At 36.7% G+C, this 22,507-nt stretch overlaps 2 protein-coding genes across 5 annotated transcripts; one reads left to right on the top strand and one right to left on the bottom strand.

Annotated features, from left to right (window-relative positions):
• Window positions 1-404: 404 nt before the first annotated feature.
• Window positions 405-8,198, top strand: LOC149943238 (ABC transporter G family member 20-like). The gene is made up of 11 exons (XM_090179598.1): window positions 405-517; window positions 896-1,052; window positions 3,676-3,830; window positions 4,906-5,107; window positions 5,175-5,408; window positions 5,782-6,069; window positions 6,504-6,681; window positions 6,816-6,931; window positions 7,004-7,340; window positions 7,436-7,522; window positions 7,984-8,198. The coding sequence occupies exons 1-11, from the start codon at window positions 405-407 to the stop codon at window positions 8,196-8,198; spliced, it is 2,082 nt and encodes a 693-aa protein (XP_090035724.1).
• A 27-nt stretch (window positions 8,199-8,225) lies between these two features.
• On the bottom strand, window positions 8,226-22,408 carry LOC149943237 (major facilitator superfamily domain-containing protein 12-like). 4 transcript variants are annotated; one of them, XM_090177104.1, is made up of 10 exons: window positions 22,300-22,408; window positions 15,760-16,127; window positions 14,433-14,640; window positions 13,505-13,631; window positions 12,365-12,613; window positions 11,919-12,011; window positions 11,732-11,824; window positions 10,858-11,037; window positions 10,177-10,271; window positions 8,226-9,663 (listed from the first exon to the last, which is right to left on the bottom strand). In XM_090177104.1, the coding sequence occupies exons 2-10, from the start codon at window positions 16,106-16,108 to the stop codon at window positions 9,480-9,482; spliced, it is 1,578 nt and encodes a 525-aa protein (XP_090033230.1). In that variant the 5' UTR covers window positions 16,109-16,127; window positions 22,300-22,408; the 3' UTR covers window positions 8,226-9,479. The 4 variants fall into 4 exon arrangements, with proteins under 4 accessions (XP_090033230.1, XP_090033231.1, XP_090033229.1 ...); XM_090177105.1 differs by lacking the exon at window positions 22,300-22,408 and adding an exon at window positions 19,843-19,931; XM_090177103.1 differs by lacking the exon at window positions 22,300-22,408 and adding an exon at window positions 17,084-17,227.
• Window positions 22,409-22,507: the final 99 nt, after the last annotated feature.

Raw genomic sequence — 22,507 nt, 5'->3', positions numbered from 1 at the left:
GACCTTGACGGACTCTCTCTCTAGTTCGAAGTGATTGATGCTCGGGGAAACTAAAATAATGCAGGGGAAGGCTACGCTTTACTCGTCCTCTAAAATTTAAAGTCCGTGATTACCCGGTCACCGATAATTGGCTTCACAAGTCACTAGTTAACTTAAGCTTAGCGGATTAATATTTAAATTTATTTATTTTTTAATTTTGAAACGACTTCAACGTTTTGGCGTTCAGCAACCTTTTACGTCACGATAAGCAATCGGAACGGTAATGCAATCAGTAGTATTTTAAGATTTTGACGGTCTAACGCAGCTTGTTGAAGGCATAGACGCCACTACCGATTGATACATTTTCTCTATGGTCAAACTATATTTCACATTGATATAGTTTAATTACTTAGTTTGCGAAAGAAATGTCAGAAAACGGCCAGAAAGGAGCCGTGAATATTGAGCGAGCGACGTTTTCATACGAATCCGGAAAGAACGTTCTCAATGATGTTACAATCGATATTCCGAGAGGCATTATGTAAGTACTTTTAATAGCATAAAACTGTGCGAGCCTACAACAGTAACATTGGCTCCTGAAGCCGCCTTGTTAAACTTTTCAGGATGGTTGCGTCTTAAAATACGCAAAAAATAAAGTCATTCGGATATTTTAAAACTTTTAAATCCCACGGGTATCTAGCGATTAAACATTGGGGAAAAGTTTCTCCAACTCCCAAAAAAATAAAAAGGGTTTTGATGTGAGTTACAGAGCCTTGATACAAGGTTCTTAGGGACCTTTTAAAATACGTTCTTGATCAAACTAATTTTGAGATATAACACCTTTAATAAAATTTCCATTGTAGTGACAAATATATAAATTAATTTTTAAAACCCTCGTTTTGTTTCATCGTACGTACAGATACGCTTTACTGGGACCAAGTGGCTGTGGTAAAACTACTTTGTTGAAAGTCATCAGCAACCGGTTGAAACTGAATAAAGGGACATTTTCCCTTTTCGGAATCAGAAACGAAGACATCGATGACTCAATCACGTCCAGCATTGGATACATGCCTCAAGTAGGTGGCCTTACGAATTTATTTACACCACAAATAGACTAGATGACGAAAAATGAATATATCACCAAAGAGAGGAGTATCAATCTGGGCCGTAAAATTATAACTGATGTACCTTCGCCGGCTTAAGGCAGTTTTTAATGGACGCGATTTTCCCGCGGATGAATACACCGCATCACGGCTCAAAATTTTCACGGCATTAGTATAATCAAGATTATTTAATCTTGGTATAATTAGTATTACTTATATGTAAACTTATTTTTATCGATGAAATGGTTTTAGAAAACAAATATATGACATATTTCGCATAAAGCATTTCATAAAATCAGTGAATACCATTAGCGGTATACGAAGATAAATACCTACTTTCTATAATATATATCAGTGGCGTAGACACAAGGGGGGTTTCCGGGTCCAGACCCCCCTTGGGCCTACCTTTGACTGTACCAAATTTCCACCACCTTCTCGACCCCCCTCTTAACATTCACGTACTTTGACCCCCCTTTGACGAATTTCTGGCTACGCCACTGATATATATTATGTAAGTACTTATGAACGAGCATATCCAGGGCCGGCGCTACCTATAAGCAAACTAGGCCATCGCCTAGAGCGCAGAAATTAAATTTTGTAGCTATAGACGGTAGAGTCTTGTGCAAAATTAACAAAATGTCAAAATGAACGGATTCACCAAAAACGTTTGCTTACATGCATTTTGTCAAACCAAATTTAGTTGTATATAAACCTTATTTTACAAAGTTTGATTTAAATAATAATATTTTTTCTTCGTGAGACCACCGTAACTTTTGTTATTGGTTTTATATATAAAACCAATAACAAAAGTTACGGTGGTAACGGAGCATTCGCGATAGTTGAATAATTATAATTATTCAACTATCGCGAATGCTCCGTTACAAAACATTATTCATCTTCCATTTTACGAAATAACCTTGGGGATAAACAGTGAAAAGTAGTGTTGCCAAATTATTTTTAATTCTCATTGGCTAAATGTTTTATCAGCTAAGGATGGATAACATTTGTAGAGTAAACGGTTAAAATGGCATAACCCTGGCCTAACAGACGAGCGGGAGGGAGTTGATGCGCATCGCTGCACTCAAATTCTTTATCAATTTGACAAAAAAAAACAGGCATAAAACCATTAAAAAAATCCGAGCGAAAAAATCAATAAAATCAAAAACTTCAATTAAAATCATTAAAAATCCGATTTTAATTAAAAAAATCAACAACCGTGGTCATATTTCAAAGAACAATTATTACTGGGTAAATCGTTCCGGAGCCTAATACGTCGCATTTTCATTTGAGGGACAAAAATCTCTTTCTTTGGTCATTAAAAACGGCGCGGAACTGACATGGTTAGATAGATGGAACTAATACCGATAGAACGATACCCAAACTAAATCTCTAGCAAATGCCTTTAAAGATAATCAATGATTTAGCGGGGTAACATTAGGAGCTAGCGCTTCTCCTAATCTCCTCTGTATTCACTTACATCAACATCCCCACCACCGACAACGACAACACCGAAAATAACAGCCTCTTTCCCCTCAACAACTAAAGGGGATGAGGCTAAAAAGTGAAATTGTCGAATTCGCCAAAAAAAAAACATTAGGAACCTATTCAGTCACGCCACCAGGCCTTTTCAAAGGGCTTCATAATTATCCCCCATCCCCAACCGTTTCTCAATCTCCCTCAACAGTTTGCTTATCCAAGCTATGGTTTGATAGAATATAATATAAATCGAATATATAGTATAGTGACATAATTTAACTTAAAAGCTTTAAGAAAATTCCTCCCATATTTATGGCCTCGGAGAATTACGCTTTCTCATAAAAAGGTTTGTCTCAAGTAGACTCCCTTAAAATAAAATCCTATCGATGCCACTGACGATATCAATCTTAAAAACAATTTAAATGAATAAAATCGGCAGCCGAAAAATGAAAACACTTTTACATAAAGGGCCTTATTATAAAAACTAAACAGGTATTTACGGATTTTAGTTATCTTTTGGTCGAAAGGAGTTGCTAAGATGCGCTTGCTTGGGAAACAACGCGAAGAGGGCTCAGTAGGCATGACTATAAAGCATTTTTTCACAATTTCTGCGATAAATCAGGGTACCCTAATGGGAAAAAAGTTAGACAATACTATCTAATGGTAATATGGAAATAGGATTCTAGTCAATGAATCACCCTTAATTAAATACAAGCATGATATCCACACTGATTCTAGTTGTTAATTGTCCTATAGGCTCATGTGACTAATAAACTAGCATTGAAACTTTTTTCACGTGTGACATGACCATTCAATCAAGTCATATCCAAATGCAAAAATAAATTACAAAAAGATAATTATATTTGAAACAAAAATAAATTTCGGTATTTACAAAATGTAGATTTTTTTAAAGCACGTGTTATGTACTTAAAAATAAATGTTTGTTGGTGCGTGTGAGTAATGGGTTGGGATTAACTCAAATAGACTAGGGCGCAAAATTGTCTGGCACCGGCCCTGAGCATTTAGTTGAATATCTTAGCATCTCAATTGTCATTACTCGTAACTTCTTAAGCAACCCTTCGTTAAAGATAAAACAACAGTTCTTCGTATTATTATTTAGGAAATAGCGGTAATTCCAGAGCTCACTGTTGAAGAAACGTTATATTTCTTCGGTGGCATACACAACCTCTCTAAGGAAATGCTCAAGGAACAAGTACATTATCTTACTAAACTATTGGACTTGCCAAAAGGAAACCATTTGGTTAAATTTCTAAGGTAAGACATTTTACCTAAGTCCTTGTCTTTAACTTTGAAACTATTCAAAGGAAATCTTAAATGGTGTATGTTTGATACTCTATGCAAGCGAAGGTTCTAAAACTGGGATTAGTTTACCAGCTTTATAGCAGGAGACTATGAAAGTTTGCACTTGTATTGTCTAAGGATACATTGCCAAAAGCTTGAACTGTGTCGAATGTAAGACCAGAAGTAAATGAACCGAAGTCATCGAAATAGCGCTCAGAATCGGAGGGCGTTTTCCTTATGAAAATGATGAGAAAATCGAGTCAAATAAAAGCTAATTACCCTCCCCGTCTTTTGACGCGATAAATTGCACTTGGTAATTGTGGGTATAAAGAATGGTTTCATAAAAACAAAACCTTTTTTTTCGGCCTAGGAGCGCGCAAAATTTTAAATTCGAGGTAAACATGTAACTTCATAATGAAAACGCCTCCAACATGGGGAATATAGCAGTCTGATAACTTCGGTTCATTTTCTTTTGGTTAGACTTTGCGCGTATTTGCAAATTCATTAGCTGACTTCCGTCGCTAAGAAAAGGCGCCGTGGAAAGAAAATTAAAGATAATAACTCAAGAAATAAACTTTAAGTAAATATCTTGTAGAATTTGTTTAGTTTTTTAGCTTAGAACATCGCGAGCGAAATTTCAGTTGTAAGTCACGCCCGTTTCTAATAATCATAATTCGTGCTTACATGAATATATCTAGCTATGAATATCCAACCCTACGATATAGCCCTTCTATCATGTCGATTTGATTTGGGTGGCAACTTTCGAGACCAGTGAAGCGTTTTCAGCCAATCAGGAGACTGAGGGAAATGACGGCATGCTCCTCACTCGGTCGGAGCAGATGTGATTGATCACGTGACTAGATAAGCCCAACCCAAATTTTAGCGGGAGGTTAGATAGGCTATTGCTATTGTATATTCATAGCTAGATATATTCATGGTGCTTATAGATATTTCTGAGTAATAAATACACTTTGGTTTACTAAACGAAATGCTATAGGGCTGAGGTGAATACAGAAGAGATTAGTTAAACATTTCTTTTGTCATACAGTGGCGGACAAAAGCGTCGTGTTTCTTTCGCGTCCGCTATGGTTCACTGCCCACCTATTCTGATTCTTGATGAACCGACAGTCGGAGTCGATCCTCTTCTGAGGCAAGTAATATGGAAACACCTTTCGAAACTTACCCGGTATCAAAACACGACAGTATTAATAACCACGCATTACATCGAAGAGGCCAAAGAAGCAAACATAGTAAGTATTCCAAATTAAAATAATTCGCTACTTGAAAATTTGTAATATAAGTGTTTTGTCCTTAAAGATAGCTCTTATGCGGATGGGGAAAATATTAGTTGAAGCTCCTCCAAACGATCTTTTAGTGTGCATGGAAGAAGCGAAACTAGAAACGTGTTTCATGAAAATATGTGCCATGGATGAGGACCCGCGAAGAAATAAACCAACGAATAGCAAGACCGACAGCATCGTACAAAAAGAATCCGTTTCACATTTGAGGAAAAAGTTGGCTGCTAGGGAAAAACCTATTCGTAAAACCAAAGTGAGTTGTGTGGCCTGATGAACAGTACCGGATTTACTGAAGGGTGGGCCTTAGGCAGATTTTGGTGGGGGTCTATGTAAGGATAGCATAAAAACGTAAAACTCGCTTGTCCCGAAGCTGAGCTTATCTCACGAGAATAATGATTTTTCAAATAATAAAATAACAAGTCTGATATGTTTATCTTAAACCTAATCAGTGAAAAATCCATTAATTTCATAAGTGGTGGGGGCCTACTGTTGGTGGGATCCCATAGGCCTGTGCCTATATAGTAGGCCTAGTTCTTAATCCGGCACTGCTGATGAATAAATTCCGATGTAAAAATTTTCATTATAACGGCACAGATATTATAACACTAATCCGTTTATCATTTCAGAAAGAATCACCAACCGAGGATAAGCCGCCGCATCTGGAACATACCAACAGAAGAAAACAAGCAATTCATCAGACTAAAATATTAATCAGGAGAAACTTTCGAATATTAAGAAGGAATCCGGTGCTCTTCCTTTCTCAATTCTTAGGACCGACGTTACAAATTCTGTCGTTTTGCGTTTGCGTTGGCCACAACCTGTACAATGTGCCCGTCGCCATCGTCAATGAAGAGATTCCGCCTATGGCAAGCAGATTCTATTTAGAAAATATAGACAGCAATACCATTACTCAAGTAAGTCCAAATTGTTTCTCCGAGAAATGACCAAATCGAGATTATATTGATATTAATTTAAATTACAGTTAATTACGGTCCTACTGTCCACTTTCGTAACAAAACACCGTTCAGAAATGAGGTTGAACTTTAATCTATTTCGGTCTTTTCATCCGCGACCAGCTAATTTAGCTTAAAGATAAAGAGCCGCTAATTTTTCATCGTTCAGACAGTCTCTACAAAAAATCGGTGCTAGCTTAACTTTTTATAGAAATGTTAATTTTAAGAGTACTTATCTTTAATAATTCTTGGAATGAGCTTTCTCTTGAAATAAGATTTTAACGTTTTTTTGTTCGCCAATATTAAATTACAAATTCCCTCTAATTAAAGTATTTTAGAAATCAAAATTAATTTTCATACGCTTGTTAATGGAAGATAAAACTGAAATATTGCAGATCCCCTATAATAATTTGGATTCTGGAATGCATTCTGCCAGGTACAGGGAGTCATTCGCCACAATTCATATACACGCCAATTTTACGAAATGTTTGTTTAAGAAGATGAAAATGGGATTGAGTGTTGATAATGAAACCATCTCGTGCAGCTCTATTAAAGGATACTTTGACACCACAAGTAAGTTAGTACTTAGGTACTTGGCGAAATTTTCCCTTTTCTTATTAACATTGTAATTAATTAACAAATGCGGTTTTCCCCAATTAGTTAAAAAGGTTTTTACCAAAATATTCGGGTACCTCTTTTCAAAACAGATAAGCAAATTCTCGGAACAATACAACGAAGTCTGTTCGACGCGTATACTCTGTTTCAAAAGGAAATGCTGACTATGGTTGGAGCGTCAGTCAGTCTCGCAAAAATGCCGTTAGAGGTAAGTTCTCATTTGGAAACTGTAACTCGCGAAAGGCGAAGGACTAGTTGATAAATAATATATCATTTTCAGTTCGTGAAACCGGTTTACGGCGACATCAACGTGACATTTACCGAGTTTATTCTACCAGCGGTCATTCAAACGACTTGCTACTTCATGGCTGTAGCTCTGACCGCGATTACCTTTTTGCTTGAAAAGAAAACCGGAGTTCTGGATCGAATGTTCGTGGCGGGTATCAGCTTCCAACAAGTGATCGTCTCTCACACCGTTACTCAGTTGTTCGTCGTCATGGGCCAAGTTATTCTGACTCTCATGATACCCATTTTCGTTTTTAAGATCCCGTTTTACGGATCACTCTTCTTGGCGACGGCCAGTTGCCTACTCCAAGGCGTGTGCGGAATGTCGTTTGGTAAGTCAACTTACTTGAAATTGGTTTAGTAATACCAGCTGTTTGTTACGGTAAATAGTGGTAATAGAAATTCATTCGGATTTAACTAATTTTAGGACTTTTAATATCTGCTATCACAACCAAAGAAAACGACGCTTTAATATTCGCAATGGCGTTGCTCTATCCAAATATATTCTTTTCGGGTAAGTTTCTTTCCGAATCTTTAATCAGATAATAATTTAATCGATTTCTAATCCTAAAAATATTATAATATCGATGAAACTTAAAATTTAGTTAATTAAAACAGATCTTGGCGATTTGAAAACATAGAAGGGGAATAGCAACTCGGACGATTTATGAATATTGAACTATATGATTTCCCTTTCTACCGTTTTAAATATACCATAAATTAAGGTATTTCTGGTTAAAAAATTCCTATTTTCGTTTAATGAAATTTTGCGATAAGCATTGGCAATGAAAAAGCCCAATTGGAAAACGTTGTCCATTAAACACTTTAGAGCTATAGTTGCTTTTCCTCATCTATATTTTCTATGTTCATATAAGTGAAATTCTATATTTGATATGAGTTGAGCAATCGCTATGAATTTATGGTATTTGCTGTAAATATCTTCAACAAACTAAAAAAGTGTTTATAATTGTTTAGGGTATTTCTGGCCCATCGAAGGTATGCCAGTTATTGTCCGAAAATTTGCCTATTTATTTCCTCTAACTTTGCCTACCGAAGGGCTAAGGGCAATGTCAGCGAGAGGTTGGGGTATTGGTCACAGAGCCGTCTGGATTGGATTTGTTTCGACCAGCTGCTGGATTTTAATCTGTCTTTCAGTCACGCTAGTAGTGCTGAAAGTTAAAAATCGCTAATAATTTGAATAAACGCATTCTTTAAAATATTTTTTCGTAAATAACTTTTATTAAACAGTTTAAGTTATAATCGAAGGATTATCCATTGAAATGAATTTGTAATCCAGGTATTATACCCAGCTTTAGGGATAAACTGAAGGGAACGGATGAAGTCTACGTTTCTCTTAAGAAAGACCACTCAGCGGATGGTTTTCTTTGGCCTACATGTAGATACTTAATGCTTCCATTATTTTAAAAGTCAGTGGTCTTGGGTTTGAGTCTCTATGTTTACCTATCTGCTTTGATCTTGTTATTTGTAATTTGGGTTCAATTGCCTAGCAAAAGCGAAGAATTTCGAACGACAGTAGCTGGACAAATCAGTAATAGAACGCACGAGCCAAGAGAATCGAAGTTTGAACCAACTGCGTCAAAAGCTTCTAACTTTTCTGGCGTAAGAAATTCATCACTTTTTCATGGGAACATTACACAGAATAAGATGTAACAAAAGATGTAACAAGGCCTATACAGTTAGGACACAAACGTACAACGGCAGTTCCGGTTGTTACCAGGATAAGGCGGAAGGGTACTTTTAAATGGGCTTTCTATTTTTAGTCGAAATTATTTGTGCTGCGAAAGAGGTTTCAAAAACGGGCTTAAGCTACGTCGAAAGTAAACGTGTATTTTCAAATTGATTGTAAGGCTGCTGACACTAAGGAAGAAAATGACGGACTCTCACTCGGATAATAGACTTTACAGAAAATGAATTTAAGAAACCCCGTTTACTTCTCACACTGAAGATCGTGGATAATTTGCCATATTCTCTGGGAAATTGGTCTAGTTCCACGTGAAATCCGACTATTTACATATTTATAAAAGGCCACAAAGTAAATGAACTTCCATTCTAGACAAGGTTTAATGTCAATTAGGAGCCGAGTCTAGCTTAGCGCGTCGCGAGAGAAATCTCCGCTGTAAATCACGCCCGTTTCTATAAGAATCATTAGTGCCATCATTCTCTTTCTTAGACATTAGTGTAAACATTTATAGTTTCTTGCTATAACTAATTAACTATTGTGTTTAAATTTAGTTTGATTTAAGTGTAAATTATAAGATAAGGTAATTCCACTAACGAAGGCAAAGCCCATAGTACCGTTTCTCCTTATGAATATAAAATTATCTCAGTGCTAGAAATTTCAGTTCAAAAACAAAATAATCTTGACATGTTGAAGGATATATATTTACAATGCGAATGAAATGTAATTATTGAAAGGTGATCTGAAATGGTCCGAAATATCCGCCTCTTTTTCAGCCGCGAACTGCCACTTGGCAGCCAGATGCGTCGAGGTTCTTGCTCTTTAGCCGATCGCGGGTTCTTGTGAAATGTCTGGTGGCGTAAAATATTTCCAAGACTGTCACGAGAAACGCTGCTAAACCGCAACCGAAGACTAAAACGTATCTGTAAAAAGTGTCTGGTCCTTCAGTCACAGCACTAGAAAAATAAAAAAATCTATAACCGTGTTAGGTTTCCTTTGGGCTGAACCCAAAATACTTTCAATCCCTTCTAGTATCAAGTAACATTTAAAGGCGGACACCATTTTTGCATTAGATTAGTCCTCAAGGATTAAATATAGAATTTCGGACCAGTCTGTAGGTCAATTTTGCAACTGTCTCCCTGACCACCTCAATTTTCCCTCAAAACGTGCTCCATCATTGAATTCGAAGCAGCAGGGAGTAGGAAATTCGCAATTTTCGATCAAAGAGCTATCCCAATATAAAACGTACTGGTTCTCTCCGGGATCTGCTCTCGATAACCCAAAGAACAGTGTTCGGGGCACTCCGGGTATAGAGTAATGGCACTGTGACGTCTTAGTACGTCACCCATGCTCTTTCATATTGATACAAAATTTGCAACCAAAATGGCGGCCATGGCCAAAGCTACGGAGTGCTACTACTCTATAGTCATAGTAGCCCAAAGAAAAATCGTCATAAGCAACACACGCACCTCTTAGATTTGATTTCTTGAATAATAACAACCGCTGCTCCGTTGCACACTTTGTCGACAAAGCTCATTGCACCGAACACAAAACCACCACTTCTCTAAAATGAAATTTCATTAAAAAAGCACTGAGATAAAATGATCTGATTTTGATGGAAGGAAAGCAAATGTGTGCTAACTCACCCAGTCATGCCACCATGTGTAAATCATGCAATACCAAAAAAAACCGTTTTTGTTTTTTCCAGGGTTTTTGTCTATTTTGGCGGAGCTTTTAATAGGATGTTATATCGTGAATATTCATAGTGTTAAATAAATTCATGATTCTGGAATAAAACTTTGGAATTTCAAAACAGTACTCAGAAAAAGTACGCCCCCACAAAGCATTTTTTCACTTGTAGTGTCATTAACATGGAAACACTTTTAAGTATAATTTGGTTATCACCACAGGTTATACCAAAAATATACCCAAATATTCACCTAATTGTTATGGCAAGATTGAAAAATGTTCAATTGCATGCTCAGATGGGAGCTAATACGTTAAAAGCATAGTCTATATTTTGGAAAAAAAAATTAGAAATGTTATTTGTTAATATGGACGAAAACGTGTTTAATATTGGGAAAAGAAAAGAAATCGGTTTCCCCTGTGACATGACTCGGTACGTTAGCGTGTATTGTCCAGAATGTTACCTTGTTCTCTCCCACGAGATCGGCAGTTAATGCTAAACTCATAACTAGCATGGTGGATCCTCCACTTCCATAAATAATGCTGACGATGTAAATTTGCCACGTTTTATAGCTGTATCCATCGCCGAACCATACCCAGGCCGAAGCCACCACGCTTAACAACGAGCCAATTATAAAAACCACCTAAAACGAAGTCAGAAGGAATAAATATGAGCATGGATTGATTAATAATCATGAACATAGATCTGGTTCCCCGACACGGCACCGTCGCTATTGGAAGGATGAAATTAAATCACGTGTACGTGAAGATTGTGTTTTCAATTGGCTAGACGGATTCCTCATTTGCTATTTTCGGGCTAATTGGAGAGCGGATTTTTGAGAGTCAAAGACAATAACCTTAGTCCAGCCTTTACGACAGCCACATCGTAGTAAGGCGATCTATGTACGTTCTATATTCTAAATTCATGACATGAGTTGGCATTTCGAACTTCGTCTAGTGGAAGTCGGTTAATGCGGTAACTAAAATGCGTCAGCCGAAACTGGAGTTACTATAAGCGACAGATTCGAGAAAATTTCAGGAATTAAAAAAATGTATAATTAAAAACTTTTCAAATTTAAATCTAGCCTATTGTTTCAAGCGTAGAAAATTAATTCAATTATTCGTAAGCTTTCGTACACTTCATTTAAAGGTTCGTAGAACCGTTTGAAAAATTCGGGCCTAATTTCATGTAACTCCTCCCCTTCCATCACGTGACCCAGGCACACCTCGTTTCTTAAAACACGTTTTTATATAGCCCCATCGTTAAAATTGAAACAATTCAGATTTGTTATAGACCTGTTTGTAACTTAAGTATTTCAGTTAACTGATTAAACGTACCCTCGTTCCCAGTTTTTTGCTCAGAGGTTTCATGAGTAGAGCGACTAGGAGACCCGTTACGTTATTTACAAGTGGTACGATAGCCAGATACTCCTAGAAACCAATAAAATTTTTGAGAAATTGGCGCTAATTGCTATTAAATTTGCAAAAACATGTTTTAAATGTTAACATGTGAGCAATAACTTACTTTGGAAACTCTAAGCGTTTCTTGTAGATATAGTACCATGTACAGCTGCTGAATGTTAACTACAAACCTAGTGACAGCGTAGGTAATCGCCACCTATCAAAGAGAAAATATATATTGGTAATATAATAATAACTTTGCTGTACATTACGCAATTGTTCCAAAAATTTGAAAATTCCGCGTCTTCATTAATAATCCAACTCTCCACAATCAAGAGTGAAAAAATTTTCAGCATCTGTAGAACACTTGCCCAAATTTAATTTCCATTTAATAAAATCTTGACTCGAAAGAAATCCCTCTTGAAATGTGGAATTGATTTAATAAAATGATTCAAAACCGATGTAGTCTTTTAGAAAACCTCCGTTGGGCCTTTAAGAGTTGACGCACGCCGTCGCGGCGTTTTTACTCAACTGAAAAACTGCATTTAAAATGATTTGAAAAAGTCGTACCTGATAAAAGTTTTGAATTTTGAACCACCTCCACCACTTGAAATTGTTCTGTCTGGAAACCACAGGGCGTTTGGATCGATCTAACTCTTGTACGCTGTTGGAGTCAATGTCCTCTTCCGTGTTTATTGAGCTTTGCGCCACGGAATTGATCTCGGTGGGGAATTCGAGGGGCGGAGGACTCTCTTTCACCAGGATGTGGAACACGACAGAAAATAATGCGCCAATCGACAAAACTGTGGCTATGAGGTTCTGAAAAGAAATATTAGCATTCTAGCTATAAGAAATTTAAGTGTTAAAGATGGTTTTTACGAGAGTATTAACGAATTAACTAGGATCGCTGATGATTGATATTTAATGTGAAAAGTCTGTAGTAGCCTCTATTCTTTCCACCTTATGCACTTAGAACGAGTGGTGCTTTTTATCGCGTGTTCCTCCTAGCTTACTTTAAGATGATTCGTTAAACAACTGATTGCTGAAACTTGGCGGAAACGACGTTGATACTATACTAGAGTAATATGGGATTTTGAAATGAAGTTACTACGCCAAATTTACTACCCCCAATTTTCAAAACTGTTGATGCTCCCTTTAAAGGGAATGTAACCTCCAGCGCGTTCTTTATGGAAGACCCCATCAATTTCCTTTATTCCCTTCACAATCAGCAATTATCAGCGCCGCCGGTGTGAAAAACCATGGGAGGCAGCGGACAATATTGGAAACCTCGGAGGGCGACAGAAATAACAGAGGTTATATTCCCTTTAATTAGCCTTTTAAGTTTACATAGAGCCACGTAGAAACCAAATCGATAAGTTCCTAAAGTATTTGAATTTCGTCTGCGTAGCAGATGCTTTGTGTTTTATAAGAGCAAATGCCCTACTTAGCAGAAGAAAATCCAGGAGTTTAGGTGCATCTTGCATCTTGCTTTGGTCTATGTAAACTGTAAAGGCTAATTAGTGATAGAAGTACGTTTTCCGTAGTTTCAAATAGCGCACTAAAATTGCCAATTGAGGTGCAAACCAGCATTACAATTTATTCATTTATATTTCATTCTATTTTTTACTGATTACTGATTCTCAACTGATTCTTTAAGCTGATAAAATAAATAAAAATTGTTTTCCTGCAAAAACGGTTTGGAAAGTTTACCTGAAAACTGGCACCGTCTTTGGGGCCAAGTCTATCTTCCACTTCATTCGATTCGTTCATGCTTGACTTGAGGAAAGCCCAAGCAATCCCAAATACAGCGATGTTTGAAATCACAGTAGCAGCGTACCTATAACAACGAAATAGATGTTAGTTCGTTTTCCAAGCGGCATTCACTTCTCTTTCGTTAGTCAAAAAACTAAAGCAATGATTATTTAAAAGGTTACTTCTCAAACACAACCTCGTTATCGAAAAGCACAAGCTAACTAGAGATGGCCAAAGCTAAAAATGCGCCAGGAATTGTTACGCTTTCTTAATTTACGTCATATCCCGTAAACAAGGTTTCATTAAAGAAAATAGCTTTACGGCATACTTATGAGTGATTAACTGATTATGTTACATCTGCTTTTACTAAAGATAAGTATCTTCCGATGTGTCTTCAAACTTTAAAATAAAGTTTGATCCCACGATGAGGTTGATTTTAAGTAACATAAACGCTTGACGCTTTCCACAATCACCATAGAAAAATGATGACCTGTATGACTTTGTCATCACAACCAAGGGCTCTTAGTCTCAAATAATATCAGAAGTTAATCACGTATCTTTTAAAAGAGAAGCATCCGTCAGTTTAAACTACTAATATTATACGTTAGAAACATGTACCTTCACCGCGGTGTACACATTCGCGGTTTGGTGGGAAATTCATTCTATCATCCAATTATTCACCTTTATGACTTAGATGTCTACTTATTTCGTATAATAAATATTATATACTTCTGGCAATATTAATTTTTAGCAAATTTCTGAATGAAGAGACATTGGGTTAACAGTTACTAGTTTTTACCATGTTGTAGGAAGCTTATGCGTTAGATTTGCAAGTACGGGAATTCCAATCCAGCGAAAAAAGGAGTAAAAGTGAAACTTACTTTACCTGTATGAATTGAGGACAATTCTTTGAGTGGAGCATGGCGTCAAATCGGTCATTAGGGAGACGTGCGACACTTGCACGAAAGCCCATCCGATTTGGAAGACTAGCACGAATCCGGAGTAGTAGATGAGCTGAGCCCAGGCGTCGGATGACGAACAACCCAGGCAGTAGTTTATCAGAAACGGAAAACTGCACAACACCAAAATCGTTCCTGCAATTTAATTATGAAGAAAATATAAAAGAAAAATTGGTCAGTGCTGCCAACATTAAGATCCAAATATTTACACTAATAGCGTAGCTGTTTAATATTCGTGAAGTTCAAAGGTGGGAAACAGATCCCAGTATTTCCAGGGTAAAGATGTAACCCCCATTAACTATAGTTAATATTAAGTATGTGTATGAATCCCCCCTTAACTCTTTCTGGTCGTTTGATTAAAAAAATGTTTTTTAGTTAGAAAATGTATGTAACTTTTGATGACATTTCATGATCTATTTTCTCTAACAAATATATATGGTGATATTTAGAATAAAGAAATATTTTGGTCTCCTAGAGGGGTTCCAATACTGGCGTTTGACATTTTGGGCGCTGCTTAGTGGTTTGTTTAATAAAAATAGTTTGTTGGTAAAGAACGCGTGGGAGGCTATATTCGCCTTAAACAGCTTAGGTCATTTTTCTCCAATAGCTAACGCGTCTATCCTTAGAACTAAAAAATCCTGAAAAGTTATGGGCCAAATACGACCTAACCGATGCATTCGAAGTTTTTTGAAACCATGGTGGGGCCGTTTAAAAATAACGTGGGAAAACTTACTTGGCAGAAACGGTTCAAACTGCACAGATACACCGAAACTAGTACCTTCGGCGTTGTATGACAGTGTTACAACAGGACTTTATTTGAATTAGATCATGCCCTCATTTCGCCAGTTATACGATGCAGTTTGAGCAGATTCTTCCACTTAGAGTTTCCTCACACGCAGCTTTTTGGTCAGCCCCTCCTTATGCTCGCAAACGTCGCCTATTGACATTTTAAATTGCTCTGAAGGTTCATTAGTGTACATCTTTTGGACGCTGGTCATTCGTGGGTTAATTCACTAAAGGATGTTACACTGTTGAATTGAAAAAATACCATTTAACTCGTCAACTAGCATCGTCCTGCTGAAAATCTGAAATTTAATTTATATCCTGGGCAAACAAACCGATTTGGCCAATAAAAATTAATTTAACAAAAATTAAAGATGACGCTACCCTGGATAAAGATGGGTAGTAGAAAGACACCCACCGAACGCAATTTTAGTTAATTAATCAGCGGGTAATTTAACTTGAAGTACATACCTAACAAATGCCACAATTTCTTCCATCCAAACTTCCGGAAATGTGTGGCAGACGGTTGGTCAACTTGAATTCCAACGAAGGGTGTCGCCAACGCGTCGACGACTTGACCGAAAAATAGAAGGGCACCGGCCTCTACCTTATTGAAATTTAAAACCGAACTAAAATAAATTATCAGGTACGAAAACCAAATCGCCGAACACATATCGTTCAAAACGTGACCGGCACCGTAACCCAGTTTCAGACGCAGAGGCAGTTTCTTCAAACCATTCTTGTCACCAGTAGACACAACAGTCGCGTTCTTCGCGTCCATTCCGTTTGTCTCGGATACTTCGTATTTATTTTTGACCATTTTGAATTGCGTGCGATTTCTGTAATGATATAAAAGAACGTCGCGATTTTAGATAGCCAACGGTGACCCATAAGAGCTTATGTTCTATTTTCTACCTCATAAAGTACGACCAAATATGCATTTAATTCTACTATCGGGAGAATGACTATGTTGATACGATATTTAGCCTCGCTCTCAATCCCCCGTACGCTCGAAGAGTAAGATCCTTCCCCCTTAAAAACTCTAATCAGTCCAGTATCTCACTGATTTCTTTCGACGAGATTGAAGCGCAGGCCGTTGACGTTTTTGCTTCCCCACACTTGAGCCGGCCGAAAATATGACCATGATGCCCGCGGATGGCCCCAACATTGTCATAATCTCAAAGTAGAAATAAGTACATTCTTTTCAACCGAAAAAATACGCTACATTTTCTAAAATTGAATTATTGGAAAAATGGTAACTTTTAAGTAGTATAAAGTATTAGTAGCAGTAGTTGTAGTAGTAGTAGCAGTAGCTGTATTACTAGTAGCAGTGGTTGTAGTAGTAGTAGTAGTAGTAGTAGTAGTAGTAGTAGTATATGGTGGATCACATTTCTTCCACAAGGTTTAATAGAAACTTACGCTAATCAGCTAGCGTGTTAAAAACTACTTGTAGCGCATTTTATGTTTAGAATGTATTTATTTAAAATATACAACTTTTAAAAGTATCAAATGATTGACCTCGTCCCTATAAATCTGGACACATCAAAGTTACGAGACAAATCTAAAGATCTCCAGACGACCTTTTTGTATGGGTGCAGGTTGTACACAATAAAGCTATGACTACACTCCTACCAGTTTCAACTACACGTTTTCTAAAGCTCGCTTAATCTGTCTATTCGCTGATACCAATCTAATTCTTGCACAATAATGCATTTTTGGGAAGTTAAAGTTGTTCTACCTACGCTAAATCGAAATAAAAAATACCTTTGAAAGTTGAAGAAATTTAATCACTCACCTTTATACTTAACTAACGAATAACCTCTCAATTAACTGCGGGGCAGTTGCGTAAGATTCAGTGTTATGACAGATTAGCGAATGTCCAATTCTAGCGTCTGAGAGATCATCGGCAACCGGCACCGCTTTAGTTCAGTGAAAGAGTCCAGTTTTGGGATTTTTAAACTTCTCTCGCTCGCCCGGGGTCTCCCAGCCTATCTATACTTTCAAATATATCAATTCGACTTCTCATATTACATTTGGCTATATATATATATATATATATATATATCAAAGCTCCTCTCTACGCGAAATTGCCTCTTAATTCCATTAAACGTTGAATGGACTGGCATGAATCAGCTAAAACGTTCAATACGAATGACTTCTCGGAAGATAACGAGGCTTAGAAGCCCAGTATCGACAAAGCTTTCTATGTTTTAGTTTTCTTAGCAACTTGATATTTCATCAATCAACACTTAATTCAACATAATCATAATATAAACTTTGCAGGCGGTATTTATTACCAATTGTACTATAGTAATGTAAACCTAAGCACTTAAAATAAACTATAATAAAAATATACAGCGTATTGAACCTATTTCGAGGGATTGTATCCGATTGTTCAAATAAACCAAATTACCAAAATAATTTTATTAGCCCAGCGAAGCGAGATCTACTAGACTTGCGATACTTTTCAATGAGTAAGAAAGTAAATAATAGATTGGGTTTGAAATTAACCTTGAAATTTTAAGCAGATATTAATTGATTGAAGTGCGGTTTTAGTGCTACTTCGAAATATAGTTTTGGATATGAAGGATTCCCTTGTATTGAAGACCATTAGGAAATGTATTCGAATCAAGCATGCTTAAGTCGCGCTCAAGAAGAATTTTTCATAATAATTATAAAAATAATCAAGGAACGACACAGGAATTAAGTCGACTAGTGACTTATGAAGCCAATTAGCGGTGGCCGGGTGAAATTGCGTAGGAGGATTGTGGAAAGCACTTCAAGCCCCACGCACTAACAGCTCCCTATACCCTAACTATTACCGTTAACCTCAGCAAGTTTTTATATCATTTTGTTAATTTCAAAACGCGTTAACAAACGTGTGGCTAATCTTAGCAATGGTTCCTATTTCTCATTGGATAAAAATCATCTAGCAACGCGAAGTAATTTCTCAACCAATTACCTAAGTATTAATAGAGTGACCTAAATTAACCTAACTGTACCGTAAATTAAACTAACCTAGCCTAACCTAATCTAAATTAACAGCACGAAAAACAAGGCCTAACACCAGAAATGAAACATGATGACGTAGTCCGCAACCAATGGAATTGGCCAATATAAAATAGACGTTTTTGCGTAAGACACTACCTACTTGTATATACATTATGAGGTCCAGCAGACTTATTTACACACTTTTATACAAGCGGACGTGTTTTCACGCTCGAAAACGAATTTTGAGATCAACCGATTTTGAATCGTTGCACCGTTTAATCATTTCTGTTAAGAAGATCTTCAAAGGCCTAAATTAGGATCTCACAATTCATCATCTTCTCGTAAAGAAAGTTATTGCAGCGCAAATCTATCTAAAATTACAATCAAAAAAGCATCGGATCTTTCATAATATCACGGAGGTTCCGAAATTATAAGGTTTATGCTTAAGATTTCCAAATATTAACAGTTACAAAGTTGGATCTATTTTGGAAATGTATTTTTGGTCCATGCGACGCTTACTAGCTCGTTCCAATAGCTGAATCGTAAATTCCACAAAACCCTAGTAAACGTATACAATAACTCAAATTAACTCTAAAAGCTAGTGATAAAAAGGATATGGTTAAAATCCTCACTCCTGTTTGATTATTTAAAATAATGATCAATGTATTGTTTTTTTATAATTAAGATTTCCTGGGGAATTTGATGAACACTCTGGTCCTGGCTCAAAGCAGAGCATGTTGAGGAAAAAATTAATGTCATTAGCTTAAGGCTGGTTTTCACTTGAGAAAAAACGAGAAGATGGCAATCTTAGACGCAAAAAATGTATTAGGCCTAACGGAGATTTTAAATGTCGACGCTCACCGTTTTGGTAAGATCGGGGGTAAGAATCGTAACGTCAGATAATGGATTTCTAAATAACAATTTTATAATACCGATATAAATTGTAACTTGATTCTTAAAATAAATCATACCCTTATTTATTAATTTGGTACCTCTTTGGTCAAAGCGCTGTAAATGATTTAGAAAAGCCGAGAACAGAGATTCCATTTTCTCGTGCGCGAATTTAGACCCCCACAAAATTGAGTGACAGCGTCGACAGCTTGACCGACGGCTCGGACTGTTTTTGAATAGAATATATACAATGAGCATCAAAAAAAGAGGTAAGCTACAATACATGGAATTGTCCCGGCGGTCACTCAAGCTGTCAGAGTTGTCACTTAAGTTGTCAGAGATGTCAATCAGTTGTCACTAGTCAAAAAACTAAGTACAGGATAAGAGGGGTGAAAATTCGTTCTGGTCTCGGTCTGAAAATTTTCGCAGAGATTTTATACAAAGTAGACATATACTTAAACTGCACTGGGACTTTATGCCCCGATTTGTCAGTAAATATCGCAATTTCAGTTATGATTATAAAACCATATTCCGATAATTTTGTTTACACTAATTAAAAAGCATTTATATATAGTTAAAAAAGTTATATATTTTCTAAAACTAACATTATTTTTCTCGATGATCTTAAAGAAATAGATTTTGTCTGGCCACATATATTAAAATTATACTCACGTGTTATATTATATAACTTAATAGAATCGGGGTTGGCGGAGTTGACTAGGCAGAGAGCTCTCTCAATTAGCAAATGGATTCCACTTTCCAAAAACCCTTAATGAACTTCTCGAACTCAAGGCAAAAGGAACTCTGAGAGTCGAGATGTTCAACACATACGTGGAGTATGTAGCCGTAAATTTGATTGTTTCATACGAGCCGACAAGCATTTTAATCTTCTTTTTTTCAGACGATCTCATTTTGCTGCCATTAAAGATTTTGTTACATGTGTCCTTCGCGTGATTACTATCTACATTATTACGATTTTCATATTATGAGTACTTATATTCAACGTACGTCTTTCAAACTAAATTGTATCAATGAATTACTATTTACTGATACATATAGTTTTAAACGGAAATATTAAAAATCGGTATTGAGGACAGTTACGACTGATAGGAATTTACATCCGCTTATAAAATATATATATATATTAATGAAAAATAAAGAAAGGTCTACAGTGTCGTTGAATGGAGTGGGCGCCCTTGGCTGGCCACGATTTTTACTTTTCTATAAGCATTTCACGGAGCATCTACAAATTTCTTAATGCATTAACTCCGGTAATTGTTGAATATGGGAAACACTAGGGGTTAATCACTCCCCGTAATCGGTGTACAAACTTGTAGTAGCCCAGGGCCATTTTATCCAATGGGCCTACGAAGATTTTAAGGGGCCTACGAGGGTTCAATGGGGTCTACGAAAGATTATAAGTATATAAAAAGTCAATTAAAACATTTCTACTAAGAAATAAGGCCTACGAAGGTCTTAAAGCGGAAGAGGGTTAGCCACTCGGGGAAGCGTTAGGTCAAATGGAAATTAGAATGGATAATTTTGGAAACATACTCAACGGTAACGGATTGGAGAATACGTTGGGAAATGGGATGTGAAATTTAATATGTCTACTTCGTATACTTCCATTAAACACAATATCAATTTTCCCAATTCCCACTTAACCCAAAAAATATTGGGCATTCCGAATTTCCTAAGGTCATTTCTCTCAATTCCTACTTTTCCCAAAAAAACAGTCGCTAATTTATTTTTGACCTAGTGAAAACAAACCTATAGTATTGAGAAGAATATATTTATTTATAATTAGGGGGTTGACTATGCTTAACGAAACTGTAGAAGTAGTTAGTTTAAGTTTCTTTTAAGCCTGGTTACAGAAATGTGTTAATTCACCATAGGTATTGAACTTTATACTATACCTTAAAACTTACCCCTTTCGAAATAATCAGATTTTAGAAAATTACCCGCTAGGTCTACCCTGTTGGCTACAGTGACGGTAGAACAGGGGGTGCATTGTACTCCACAGATATTACCTAGGGTTCAATGTACATTTTTGTACCCTCCACTCCCAAAATTTTTATTAATTATACTTAGTTTTTGAACGATTTTCCAAATACATTTGGGTAAAAGAGGAAACACGAAATTCATGACCAAGAATAAATGTTTGAACAAATTTAAGCAATTTTATCGATTTAGTGTGGTTGACGCCTATATTAAAAGGTGGGTAAAAATGCCGACCCACCCGACAAAATTTAAATTAATATGATAGATCAATAAGAAACTGTCAGTTTGTTACAAGTCGTCTGAAACGCAGAAGATTTTAAACCGAGAACACTATACGCAAGACAGGAAATTCGTTTTCATATAAATCCAAATTTCGCAGGGTGGGTCGACATTTTTACCCACCTTTTAATATATGCGTATATGACCGGGTACACGACGACAGTCACTGAGTAACTGTTTGGAAAGTATTAACAAATGAATTTGATTTTTTTTACAACGCTGGGGGCCCCCTGGTGTGCGCTTTTGCATCCCACCAAATATTTGGCTTGCGTCGCCACTGGTTGTCAAACTAGATGATGTACTAACTCTTGAAAAACAAGTGAAAAATCTACAGCCGTGGAAATACCCTCGTATTATCGTCGCGTTTACAATACCCCAAATACGTGACATTTTCTGCTCTAAAGCGCTCGTATTTCAACGTCATCAACATAATATATATTTTTTCGCTTAACATGAATGATCATAATCGCTTGGAACGTGTATACCTTTGCCGGTAACCGGTAATTTTTAGTGTTTCTATTACATCGAGAAAATACGATTTATAAATAAGTGCGTATCCCTACGCAGTGCAGTTTTTACATTTAACGTTGTTAGGTGGGGTAATAAAAACTCGCGCCTAATGGATTCCGCGTCCAGCCGCCGAAGGTACGTTTCATTTGAATGGCCTATATGCATATTTGTGCTAAGAACTTCTGATACTAATATTAATTCTAGAATGTCCAAGGGTATTAGTACATGATAATTCTCAATCGTGCTCCCTGCGTATCAGGAATGATTTACTGATTTATATTTTTCTACGCCTACGCATTGGTATTGAATGTTTTTTTTTCGGTTTCAAAAGAATCTTACTTGAAAGAAACGTTGTTAGCGAGAACAGTCGGCTTTCCCTTTCTCGACTTCGAACGCGAAAACTTTCGGCGAGGACGATTTTGGGACTCTATAAATATTTATCAGCGCGAGAACAGCGTCTTTGACAATTTTCAATTCCCGACTAGTTGCTACGTTCTTTTATGCGTCAATTTGAAACTAATTTTTATCCTGCTGGGCCTATTTTCAG

The sequence above is a fragment of the Leiobunum rupestre genome, chromosome 6, assembly GCF_980474605.1.
Source record: "Leiobunum rupestre chromosome 6, qqLeiRupe1.1.hap1, whole genome shotgun sequence".
In the NCBI taxonomy this organism is placed as follows: Eukaryota; Metazoa; Arthropoda; class Arachnida; order Opiliones; family Sclerosomatidae; genus Leiobunum; species Leiobunum rupestre.
The sequence above is the reverse complement of the archived record's forward strand: the minus strand, read 5'-3'. Positions and strand labels throughout refer to the sequence as shown.

Bases quoted from the DNA above. Each gene is read 5' to 3' on its own strand.
- LOC149943238 (XM_090179598.1), top strand. From the start codon at position 405: ATGTCAGAAAACGGCCAGAAAGGAGCCGTGAATATTGAGCGAGCGACG. The intron at 1,053-3,675 runs GTAGGTGGCCTT...ATTATTATTTAG, and splicing joins GCATTGGATACATGCCTCAA to GAAATAGCGGTAATTCCAGA. The intron at 7,341-7,435 runs GTAAGTCAACTT...AACTAATTTTAG, and splicing joins CGTGTGCGGAATGTCGTTTG to GACTTTTAATATCTGCTATC.
- LOC149943237 (XM_090177104.1), bottom strand. From the start codon at position 16,108: ATGGTCAAAAATAAATACGAAGTATCCGAGACAAACGGAATGGACGCG. The intron at 12,012-12,364 runs GTACGACTTTTT...TCTCTTTGATAG, and splicing joins AAATTCAAAACTTTTATCAG to GTGGCGATTACCTACGCTGT. The intron at 9,664-10,176 runs GTGCGTGTGTTG...TTATTTTTCTAG, and splicing joins CAAGAAATCAAATCTAAGAG to TGCTGTGACTGAAGGACCAG.